General features: G+C 32.1%; 1 protein-coding gene across 9 annotated transcripts; it reads left to right on the forward strand.

The window, feature by feature from the left end:
• The first annotated feature begins 3,549 nt into the window (after positions 1-3,549).
• Positions 3,550-10,338, forward strand: LOC120275662 (salutaridine reductase-like). 9 transcript variants are annotated; one of them, XM_039282315.1, is made up of 8 exons: positions 3,550-3,770; positions 3,877-5,268; positions 5,415-6,171; positions 6,864-6,935; positions 7,904-8,147; positions 9,037-9,111; positions 9,232-9,417; positions 9,809-10,338. In XM_039282315.1, exons 3-8 carry the CDS (start codon positions 6,143-6,145, stop codon positions 10,184-10,186), a joined length of 984 nt encoding a protein of 327 aa, XP_039138249.1. In that variant the 5' UTR covers positions 3,550-3,770; positions 3,877-5,268; positions 5,415-6,142; the 3' UTR covers positions 10,187-10,338. The 9 variants fall into 9 exon arrangements, with proteins under 9 accessions (XP_039138249.1, XP_039138252.1, XP_039138254.1 ...); XM_039282318.1 differs by having other exon boundaries at positions 3,877-4,034; XM_039282320.1 differs by having other exon boundaries at positions 3,877-6,171; positions 6,596-6,935.
• The last annotated feature ends 2,408 nt before the right edge of the window (positions 10,339-12,746 follow it).

Genomic DNA, 12,746 nt, shown 5'->3' on the forward strand with positions numbered 1-12,746 from the left:
AACTTACATCAGCAGATCTTTTTGTGGCTTCTTCACAAATCTAATCCAAGTATTGCAATTTATATCGGTTTTTGCAAACCCAAGATAAAACACAATTAGCATAAAATGCAAGATACTTAATTGTGAGAATCCTCGCACATTAAGATCTACTTTTTAGATTCAATATGTAAAAAGTATTGTTGGCAGGCCATTTTTTCTTCCAAGTTCTTTGCTTTGGAATCACTTAACTAGCGTTGCAACAATTCATCCAATTTCTCTTCAGTTTTGATGCTTTCATAATACTTTCGCTCGGAATAGTTTGAAAAATATATTATAATTTAGCTCAAAAAGCCGAAGAAAAAAAAATGTAATGGACAATTTTGGAAAACAATTGAAGTATAAAATAATTTTACAAAAGAAAAGTTGATATACAATAGATCAAAATGAATATTGCTACTCATCTATGTTTTGAAGGTTTATTCAAATAGGTTTTAAAGTTGATGAAGTCATTGATAGTTACTTTTTCTAGAATATCGCAGTTTTATCTCTATAGTTATTAGTGATATTAATTGTTGTATAAATTGCGACTACATGAAAAATATGTTTAACACTGTAAAACATTACAATAGATGCATAGGAAACCAAAACAAATAAAAAAACAAAAGAACAACCATACATGTATTGATATATTTTCTTATGTACGTTGGTTTTGTATTTCTCTTTTTAATAAATTTTGTTATTTATCCACTTTCACTATATATATATACATATATATTGATATAACTAGAAGTTCAAAATAGTCTCATAAAATAGAATAAAGGCTTTGATGCAGTTATGAAAAAAATATTAGACTTATGAGTATAATATGGCATTGTTACTTCTCACACTAATAAATAATAAGTATATAAATAATCATGAATTATTAAATAATACAACTTTGTGCAGTGAATTTGACTGATAATTGAAGAAGCCTCACTTTCTTGGTATCATAATACTTTATGTTCAAACACTTCTCAGCCTTCTCATAATCCTATTTTGATGCAAATAATACTTTACGGCATCTGAAAAAAATTATAATATTATTAAACACAGACCCATCAAACAATTCAAAATATCAAATATATTCCAATTGAGATTTCATATCATATGATTTCGTATTTTTTCCGCTCCAGAAACTAAATTCAAAGAATAAAGGGAGACACTAAACAAAATTTAATCTTTTGTGAAAAAAACATATACCATCCATTTGCCGATCATTATAAGAAAATCAAGCAAATAAAATAAAAAAGTACTAGTTCCAAGAAAAAGCAGAGTCCAGCAAGAAGAAAAGAAAATGAAAATGAGAATAATTGGATTAAACATAAAGGCAAGAAAGCAACTTAATTAAGCCTCTCAAAATCCTCTTCATGTCATGTGCATATCTATATCAAACACTGAATTCTCAAGCCATCTTATTAATAATTAAATCATTTGAAAAAGAGTCATATTTAGTAAATGCAAAAGTCAAAAAAATAACCCTGGTCCATGTGAAGATGGAGCCATGGATGGAGGAACACAAAGGGTTAAGAAAAGAGAGTAGACAATATATTCACATAACCATACTATATTACAATAGATCTTCCATATTCATACAAGACTGACAAACTCGATTGTATAGGCTTGTGTCTCACTAAATATAGAGTATTACTTAATAATAATATTATCCAATATACAAAATATTCTATATAATAATATGTTAGATAAAAAGATCATTTCCAACTAACAATAACACAACATATAAACCTTGTTAATATGCTAAGACACAAATTATATTTTGACCCTAACTTAGACTTCCTTAATATAACATATTTCAATAGCATTAACATAACAATTTATTCAAAAGATGTTACTGATGTATGATCATCATAAAACACCTAAGGGCTGCCATCAGGAAGGAAAACCAACATCACTGGACCTTTTGCACCTTCTTCAACAGTTTTAATTCCAGTATTAAAATTTAATTTAGTTTTCACAAAATCGGGATGTACACAATTGATGCAGAATTTAGGATACTTCTTTGAGAGAATTCTCGTAAGTTCATTCAAAGCTAATTTTGAGATTGTGTATGCAGAAAATCTTGTTGGCCAACCATTTTGTTCCAAGTTGTTTGCTTTGAAATCAATTAAAAATTGTCGCAACAATTAATCCAATTTCTCTTCACTCAATCCATCTGCATCACCAAATATTCTTCTGATGCTCCCACTAGGAATACACTGAAAGATGTAATGAATCCAGAGGAAGTCTAGGATGTAACCTTATGTATCTATATTGTAAGAAACAAAAACTAATATTATATTTAAGCAATAAGCTTCTTTAATAGGTTTCTCGAATAACGTGGATGACAAAGTAGCATTGAAGTCAGTATCTACGTCATTTTTTCTCACCTAAACCAGACCCTAAACCCTGTAAAATTCTAAACCCAAAACTATAAAACCTATAAAACCCTAATCCCTAACTCTAAACCCTAAAACCACAAACCCTAGCCCTAAAACCTAAAAACCTATAACCCTAAATCTAAATTCTAAACCCTTAAATCCTAAAAGGTTTAGCATTTACAAAATGGGGTTACCGAGAAAAAACTTCGTCATATTTTAGATATTGCCATATTCATCCAAAACCATCATGGTTCAAATGAAGGTTCCTAAAGTCTTTTGGGTAAATGCTATCCTCACTTATTGTTACCTTCTCAATCATATGTCCTTAGGGGTGTAATCGATCGAGTTCGAGCCGAGCAGTAGCGAGCTCGAGCTAGAGCTCGACTGAAAATTCGGTACTCGATACTCGGCTCGAGCTCGATCGAGTATTTATTTTATAGCTCGAGCTCGACTCGGTACACAAATCGAGCTACTCGAGTTCGCTCGATTAAGCTCAAAAAAGCTGAAAATAACCATAAACATTATGCTCGAGCTTGAGCTCGACTCGAGCTCGAAAATTTTTCCCCTTGATTTTTATCAAATAAATATAATATTATATATATATATATATATATATATACATACATGCTCGATTAGGCTCGCGAGCACTCGAGCCAAGTATCACAATACTCGAACTCGGCTCGCTAGACTACTCGAGCTACTCGAGCTCGAGCTCGGCTAGACTGTGACCGAGCCGAGTTCGAGTTTTCACCGAATCGAGCCCGAGTAGCTTGTGAGTAGAGGTGTATCATTTACACCCCTAAAAATGTCCTTTTCTATCTTAAAAGGTCAAGTTCCATTTTCAGTTCTGTGTCCTGATAAAAAGGTTTTTCCTCTCATACATCAAGTTTTTAAATGTGTTTATTTTGTCCACTTATTTACTAGTGATAAATTGTCTCCTTGATCTATCAAATGTATTTTTCTTAGATATTCTCAGACCTAAAAAAGGCTATCAGTGCTGCTATCATCCTCCTTCCAAGCATTACTATGTAAGTGCTGATGTACCCATTTTCAAGAATGTTGCTTAATATTCTAATGCTGGAATATATATATATATATATATATATATATATATATATATATATTCAACAAAATTCAATTGAGGATATATATTCTCTTACCCATCTCTTCCTTTCCTGACCCTGCCTTTGACACCCCTTCCATCTACATCATCTTCATGACCTCAGTTGATTTCTACACCCCTACCTCCATCACCTCAATATCATCCATCCCCATTAACTACCTCTGAGCCCCATACCACTATCCTAAGTCCTGAAGCACCTGCTACAATGCTTTCATCTGATGGAGATTCTGGCCATGAATCCCTTAATGAGTCAGGTAATTATGATCTTAACCTTCCTATTGCAATCTGAAAACCTGTTTGCCAAACACATCCCTCTACTTGATATCCTTTATCTGATTATATGTCCTTATTTCATTCAAGTTCTTCAGCACAACATGTTGCTCTTTATCTAGATAGTATCCCTGTTCCTCAGTCTCATGTGGAGGCTTTAGAGTCTCCTGCTTGGAAGTCTGCTATGCAGGAAGAGATGTCTGCTAATTGATGCTCCTCCGGCTGCAGAGGTTGTTGGTTGCCACTGGGTATTTACTATTTACTATTCACTATCAAATACTTATCGGATGAATCTGTTGAGTGTTTTAAAGCGTTGATTGTGGCTACTGGAGTTGATTATTTTGAAACTCTAAATCCGGTTTCCAGTCTTAATTCAGTACAGATTTTGATCTCTGTTGTTGTTAACTCTGGGTGGCTACTTCATCAACTTGATATTAAAAATGCCTTTCTTATATGGCAATCTTACTGAGGAGGTATACATCCAACAACCTCTTGGATTTGTCACTGAAGGGGAGAATAGCCACAAAGTATGCAGATTGAGGAAAGCAATTTATGGTCTTAAGTCCTCGTGCATGGTTTGATAAGTTTAGTTTAGCTATTTAAAGCTATGTTTTTTGCAAATCTTCTGTTGATCACTTGGTATTTGTTATGCATAGGAGCTCTGGATCTGTGTCTCTTATTGTATATGTAGATGATTTACTCTTAACTGGCAGTGACAAATCAGGAATAGCATACACCAAGAAATTTCTGGAGTCCTAGTTTGTGACAAAAGACTTAGGCGGGCTTAATTATTTTCTTGGCATTGAGGTTACCCATATACTTGATGGGGTTATACTTCCTCAAAGAAGATATGTTATGGATCTGGAATGTTTGGCTGTAAGCCTTCCTCTATTCCCATGAATCCAAAGGCGTGCCTTGATGATCCATACAGTGCACCCTTCCAAGATACTCGACGATATAGAGCCTTGGGTGAAAAACTTCTTTACTTGACAATAACCTGGCCAGATATTTCTTTTTTTGTCATTGGGAAGCTCTGTGTCATATTTTGAGATATCTCAAGTCATCTCCAAGAAAAAGGACTTGTTTTTCGAAATAATGGGCATGCTCAAATTCATGGTTTCTGATATTCAGATTATATCGGTTCTCCAGAAGATATGAGGTCTACTACTGATTACTATGTCTTTGTTGGTGGGAACCTAGTCACTTGGCAAAGTAAAAAGCAAAATGTGGTTTCTTGCTCTAGTCCTGAATTAGAATACAGAGCTATGGCTCAAACTGCTTGTGAATTTTTATGGGTGGAATCTTTACTTATGGACCTTGGAGTACAAGTTAAGAGGCCTATTCCTATGTATTGTGATAAGAAAGCAACTGCCTTTCTTGCAAATAATCCAGCCTTTTATGAACGAACTAAGCATACAGAAGTTGATTTCTACTCCTCATTTGACTACTGAAAATCAATTGGCAGACATTAAGCAAGTGTTGGTATTATTGAATTTTGACCTATTGTATATCAATGCTTCTTTTGTAAAATTATTTTATACTTCAATTGTTTTCCAAAATTGTCTAATGCATTTTCTTCTTTCTTTGTTTCTTTGGCTCTTTGAGCTGAATTATAATATGTCTTTCAGACTATTCCAAGTGAAAGCATCGCGAAAGCATCAAAATAGAATTCAGCAATATCGATGGTTTGACTGAAGAGAAATTGGATGAATTGTTGCAACAATATTTAAGTGATTCCTAAGCAAAGAACTTGGAAGAAAATGGCCTGCCAACAACATTTTTCACGTATCGAATCTAAAAATTAAGTAGCTCTTATTGTGCATATGAGGATTCTCACAAATAAGTATTTTGCCTTCTATTTTAATTGTGTTTATCTTGTGTTTGCAAAAAATCACTATAAATTGTAATACTGGGATTAGATCTATTGAAGAAGCAACAAAATGGTCTGCTAATGATGGTTTTGCTTTCTGATGGTGAACCTACAGTTCTTTACCATGATTTTACATCAGTATCAACTTACGAATGAACTTGTTGTCGCTTAGATTATATGTATATAGTGGCAATTTGATTTTGGTTTCCTATGAAATGTGGTGATATTTTTGTCAGACTTGTTAACTAGTTAGTGGTCAGCTTTAAAACTAGGAAAAGTTGATGTAGTGGGGAAGATAATTTCCTAATGTAGTTGTTGTCCTTAAGTGAAATGTGGTGATGTTTTTGTTGGACTCTTTAACTAGTTGCAGCTATAGAGGATTACGAGAGGGCAGACGAATGTTTGAACAATAACTATTATGGCACCAAGAACATAATAGATGCTCTCTGCGACTTCTTCAATTATCACATTCGCCAAGAATTGTGAATGTTTCATCTGCTGGTGGAAAGCTTCAGGTGATGCAAACAAAAATTTTGATTTTCTTTTATTTGCTACTATTTTTTGTATTTTAATATTTTTCCAAGCTTTCTTTCTTCTTGTCTTTTTGCATTTTGGATTTGGGAACTGATTAAAGAACAGAAAAGATGAGGAGAAACCATTTTCCTGTGTTCTATTTGATGATGAAGAAAATTAGATTTTTGAGAACATGATTTGAAAAGCATTATGATCATTTTTTAACTGTTCAATGCTTAGTTCAGTTTGAGGATTTATCTTTTCTGAACATTTTGAATGGCTTTTCTTGGGATGATTTATTATAAAACTATTGTGAAAATAGAACATAAACTGTGCTTTGTTTAATATAATGTAGATAACATTACGTGACATTCTTCCATATCTAATAAAAATATTGACCACCTTTGGATTTATTATATCTTTCAGTGTATTCCTAGTGAGAACATCAGAAAAGAATTCGGCCATGCAGATGGCTTGAGTGAAGATAAATTGAATGAACTGTTGCAAAAAATTCTAAGTGATTTCAAAGCCAAGAACTAGGAGGAAAATGGCTGCCAACAAGATCATTAGCATGCATAATCTCAAAAGTAGCTTTAATTGCACTTAGGAGAATTCTCACAAAGAAATATCCCAAATTCTGCATCAACTGTGTACATCCTGGTTATGTGATAGCCGAAATAAATTTTAATACCAGGACCGAAACTGTTGAGGAAGGTGCAAAAGGTCCGGTGATGTTGGCTTTGTTGCCTGATGGTGGTCCTTCAGGGTATTACTATGATCATACATCGGTATCAACTTTTGAATAAATTGTTATGTTAATTCTGTTGAAGTCTGTTATATTAAGAAAGTCTATGTTAGGATCAAAATATAATTTCCATCTCAGTAATATCAGTTTTGTATTCCAGACAACAACTTCTGCTTGTGTTTGTAATCCAATTTTGTTTGGATTGACAAAACTCTAACCTGATTAGTTCAGTTTAAGTTTAAGTTTCATCCTTATCGGTCCAAACCTAATTGTGAATAATGAACACCTCTTGCTTATATATTTGTATAATTCACCTTGTATGTATGACTAAGATTTTGGTATTTTAGTTCAATCCAGTTATTGTCATTTTCATTGTCTTTTTTTCTTGTGGGATTCTGCTTTTGATAGCAACTTGTACTTTGTTTCATGTGCTAGATTTTTATTGTAATGAATGGCAAGTAGATGGTAGATGTTATTTTGTCAAAAAAAATATCTTTTGCTTGTTGGCTTCTCTTGATTTTTGTGTTTAAATTCTGGTGCTGAAAGAGATGATGTCATATGGCATCAAATCTTGATTGGATTAAGTTTGATATTTTGATTTGTTTGATGGGTCTATGTTTAATAATATTATAAAGCATTGCAAAATTATAGAGATAAAACTAAGAACAGTGAGTTTACCATCCTCTTTGCAAAAGAGTGACCCAAGTGCCAAAAGTCATTGGGACCTTTCAGTAATAAGTGCACATTTTCTTAAGGAATTTTAAGTAGTTTTATCTTTGAAAGCAAAACCCAATATCTTTTCTATTCAGATAAAAGGTCATCTCAAGCTTATCTTTTTATTTCATACAAAGAGTATTCATTAGAATCACAAACATGGAGGGGGAAGCATCAAAAAGGCACTGGAATTTGTCAATAATTTTTAAAGATTTTGATAAAAAAATAGAAAGCTTTTAAATCTTGTCTTGTTTGATTCCTTTTGGTGTTTGAAGGATTGCTGTAGTGACTGGTGCAAACAAAGGGATTGGGTTGGAGATTGTGAAGCAGCTTGCAAGCAATGGAATCATAGTGTTGTTGACTGCTAGGGATGAGACGAGAGGCAATGAAGCTGTTGAGAAGCTCAAAGATTCTGGCTTCTCTGATGTGGTTTTTCATCAGTTGGATGTGTCTGACACTGCTAGCATCACCTCTTTGGCTGACTTCATCAAAACTGAATTTGGGAAGCTTGATATCTTGGTAATTGATCTAAATCACAATTTTATGGCATGAATGTTATTAAAATTCATTCACTGATGCTACTGCATTTTATTGTCTATGATGTGGGGGGAGTACTTTCTTCAGCAAGAAAAGAAAAGGAACTAGCTATATGTATCTGTTTTTTATGCTATATTAGTACTTTGCAGATTTCTAGCATTATGTATAATCAGAGTTTTGCTCCTTGTGGTGATCATTTTGTTCATATCCAATCCAATTCTTCCTTTTTTCAGTACCTTTTTCCGCATTCATCCCTTTTTCAGTAACTTTTGGCACAGAGTAATTTATTATTATCATAGAACCACACATAATTAACACTGTTTTGTCACCGTTTATTTTTGTGTTAAACTTCTGGAGCTGAATGAGATGAAAGTATATGCTATTAAATTGTTTAATATTGAATTTGATTGAGTTGTAGATCTGTCTCTAGTTATCCCTTACATGCACAACTGTTGAACTGATGTGTTGATTGGGAAATGAAGATATTGTTAGGGACGCAGTGGCTCAGGACTATAGTCCCACATCGCCTGTGGGAATCAATCCCTCTAGTCTTATATACCTTTACCAAACCTTTCCTGTAACTCGGGTTATGAAGAAGTTAGGGTGGTGGGTCCCTATATTAACAAATATGAGTGCTTGATGCCACCTAGTGATTTTTTGGAAGTATGAGTGACATTAATGAAACATCCAGTGTTTATCCCTTTCATTACATATCACTTAAGTTGCAGCTTGGAACATATCTTAGATCAATTTTGTTTTTCTTTTCAATATAGAGCAACAAACACAGAGAGTTAGCTTCATTCTGCATTTATTTGCTTATTTTACTGTTGGAAATGAAAGAATTCTTTTTTGACTTCCTATCCTTGTGAAGGTTAACAATGCTGCAGTTCTTGGAATCCTTGTAGACCTTCAGTATTTAGATTCATCAACAAAAGAAAGCATCGAGGTAAGCATCATTTACTTTTACTAGCAATGGATATGGTTTCTTGATTTTCAATCACTAAGTTGTTAATGAAACTTGCAATTTATCCGAACTGAGGACTAATTTACTTAACAAGTCTTGTAGCAAGGTGGGTTGCCGATTTTCTTGAAGCTATTAGAGGCAGCTGAACAGGATTTCGAGAAGGCAGAGGAATGTTTGAACATTAACTATTATGGCACCAAGAAAGTAATAGATGCTTTCATGCCACTTCTTCAATTATCAAATTCACCTAGAATTGTGAATGTTACCTCTGCTGCTGGAGAGCTTCAGGTGATGAAAACAAAAATTTTGATTTTTTTCAAGTTTTCTTTCTTCTCATCTTTTTGCACTATGGATATGGGAACTGATTAATGAAAAGAAAAGATGAGGAGAAACCATTTTCTTGTGTTCTATTTGATGATGAAGAAAACAAGATTTTTATGAACATGATTTGAAAAGCATTATGTTCAAATTTTCTTTTAACTGTTCAATGCTTAGTTCAGTTTGAGGATTTATCTTTTCTGAATATTTTGAATTGCTTTTCTTCTTTGTTTAATCCTCTTATCTTTTAGAATGAATTATAATAAAACTATTGTGAATATATATATATATATCATAAACTATGCATTGTTTAATATAATGTAGATACATTATATTCCTCTGGATTCATTATATCTTTCAGCATATTCCTGGTGAGAGCATCAGAAGAGAATTCAGTGATGCAGAAGGCTTGAGTGAAGAGAAATTAGATGAACTGTTGCAACACTTTTTAAGTGATTTCAAAGCAAAGAACTTGGAGGAACATGGCTGGCCAACACTAGTATCTGCATACAGAATTTCAAAAGTAGCTTTGAATGCACTTACGAGAATTCTCGCAAAGAAGTATCCCAAATTCTGTATCAACTGTGTACATCCTGGCTTTGTGAAAACTGATATAACTTATAATACCGGGACTGAAACTATTGAGGAAGGTGCAAAAGGTCCGGTGACGTTGGCTTTGCTTCCTGATGGCGGCCCTTCAGGGTTTTACTATGATCATACATCAGTATCAACTTATTGAAAAAATTGTTACATTAGTGTTGTTGAAATATGTTATATTAAGAAAGTATATGTTAGGATCAAAATATAATTTCTATCCTAGTATATTGACAGACTTTAAATTATATTTGGTGTTATTATTACTTGGAAATGATATTTATGTTTAACAGATTATTATTTAGAATGTTTTGTATATTGGATAATATTATTATTAAGTAATACTCTATGTTTAGTGAAACACAAGTCTATATAATCAAGAGTCTCAGTGTTGTATGAATATGGAAGATCTATTGTAAGTATGCTCATGTGAACCATCTTCACATGGACCATGGTTATCTCTTTGACATTTGCATTTAATAAATATATCTCTTTTTTAAATGTATTAACTACTAATAACATGGGCTGAGAATTCATTGTTTGATATAGACATGCACATGCACAGAATTTTGAGAGACTTAAGTTGCTTTCTTCATGAATTTGTTTAGACAGTTGAAGTGACCTAAAAAATATATGAAAAATTTGTCATACTAGATACAAAAATGTAGTCTGGTTGCTCTTTTATTTTGAATGAGCTTTTTACTGACAAATGCATGTACTATTGTGTTTTAGTACCATGTAATATAAACTATTTGCAAAAAAATTCCAAAATGCTTAACTCCGTTGATTTAAACTTGAATTTATTATTTTGCCCTTGTTTACATTACTAAAATATCTATTTAAGTCTACCTCTAATTATAACTTGAATGGTTTTTAAATACTATACAAATAAACATGAATGGTTCTTATTAGTACATTATTTAGTAATATAAATAGGGGCAAAAATATAAATTCAAGACCATTTTTACTCACATCAACAAGAATTAACAGAATTAAGTGTTTTGGCACATTTTGACAAATAGTTTATACTTCGATTGTACTAAAGTGTTACAAGTCTAACCACAAGTCCCGAATTGACAAAAAGACAAATCATACGGTATTTTATCAAAATTTCCCCTTTTTTATTTTATATGCTTGATTTTTTTGTAATGATCAACATGCGGATGGTAAATGTTTCATTTTTTTTTTGGTAAAAAATTATATGTTGGTGTCTCCCCTTATTCTTTATGCTCTATTTGTTCCTGAGAGTTGCTTCAAGATAAAACCAGCATGGATGTTTTTTTAATGTTAAATGTGGGTGCTCCAATGCTTTTTAAATGCTTCTACACATATGCTCTTTAGAATAATCATTGGTAATTTATGTTCTTTGTTTTAAATTTGTCATGTTTAAGAGAGATGTAAAACATGTGGTTAGTGAGGGCTAGTTAATAGAGTTCATACAATGCGAGCCTTTTTTTTTATATATATATTTAATTGAGAACATGTGAATGAATGTTTTTTTTTAATAAATGTGGATAAATAATTTTTTATTAAAAAGAATGAACAAATGAAAAATCATGTGGTGGCATATGTCTGAATTTGATTTAAATTCATATTAGACTTATCACAGGATCAAACACTCAACCTTTGAGTAAATTACGGTGGTTAAACTCAAAATTTTAATTAAATTGAGAATAATTTACATTTAAATATTTATTTATAATTTATAATTTTATAATTTTTAATTATTATTTTTTAATCTCTAATCTATTGGAGGGCTAGCCCACAATGAATAGAAGCCATGGGCCATCCTAGATACTCAAACACTAGTTGCCTCGGTGTGTTTAAATTTGTCTTTTGACCCTCTTTTAGAATTAAAAATAAAATTTTAATATTAAGGATGTTTTAGAAAGATTGAAAATTTTTATTGGATATGGTGTGGCTTTACTCTAAAATAAATCTCTTAGATAATATTATTTTTTAGAAAATAAAGAACAATTTTCATCGACCACTAGTAACTAGTGACTCATCACCACAAGCGACAACAACCATCTACCAGTGCCCATTGGAAGTTGGCAACTAGTGACCCTCTAATACTGGCCACCAACAATCCACCACCGGTTATCCCCCATTACTGATGATCAGTGATCAGTGACAAATAATTTGATGTCCTCGGCAATCGGCATCCAATAGTTATTGACACACTACCACCAGTTTTATTATTATTATTATTATTATTATTATTATTATTATATAATATTTATTGAAGAACCCCAAAGATTATTTTGGTTATATTAGTATATGACATTGCCTTCCATTACTTTCAATTGATAGTTTAATAAATTTTTTTTAGTTAACTTCGGCTCCAAAGTTTCAAGAATTTGGAGTGAATTTACCTTAACAAAGAAACTCCCATATAATATCATTTCTCAAAATTAAAAATAAAAAAAATTGAGGAATTGTTCATGAAACTAAAAATTTTCCTGGTGTGACTTTATTCTATAAAAAAAACTCTCAAATAATATTACTCTTTTGAATAATAACATAAAAAAATTTATAACAAGGATGATTTAAGACTATGAAAACGTTTGGAGGATCATTCACGAAATTGAAAAAGTTTTTTCAAAGATCTAACGTGTGACTTTACTCCAAAAAAAATCTCCCAAATAATATCATTTCTTAGATATGAAAATAAAATAGTTTAATTTTAAGGATGTTTTAGAAAA

The sequence above is a fragment of the Dioscorea cayenensis genome, chromosome 14, assembly GCF_009730915.1.
Source record: "Dioscorea cayenensis subsp. rotundata cultivar TDr96_F1 chromosome 14, TDr96_F1_v2_PseudoChromosome.rev07_lg8_w22 25.fasta, whole genome shotgun sequence".
Lineage (NCBI taxonomy): Eukaryota > Viridiplantae > Streptophyta > Magnoliopsida > Dioscoreales > Dioscoreaceae > Dioscorea > Dioscorea cayenensis.

What these genes read in the sequence shown, in the direction of transcription:
- LOC120275662 (XM_039282314.1), top strand. Translation starts at nt 6,143, where the DNA reads ATGTTTCATCTGCTGGTGGAAAGCTTCAG. An exon ending in TTGGGAAGCTTGATATCTTG is followed by an intron (nt 8,148 to 9,036) that starts GTAATTGATCTA and finishes ATCCTTGTGAAG; the next exon opens with GTTAACAATGCTGCAGTTCT. An exon ending in CAACAAAAGAAAGCATCGAG is followed by an intron (nt 9,112 to 9,231) that starts GTAAGCATCATT and finishes CAAGTCTTGTAG; the next exon opens with CAAGGTGGGTTGCCGATTTT.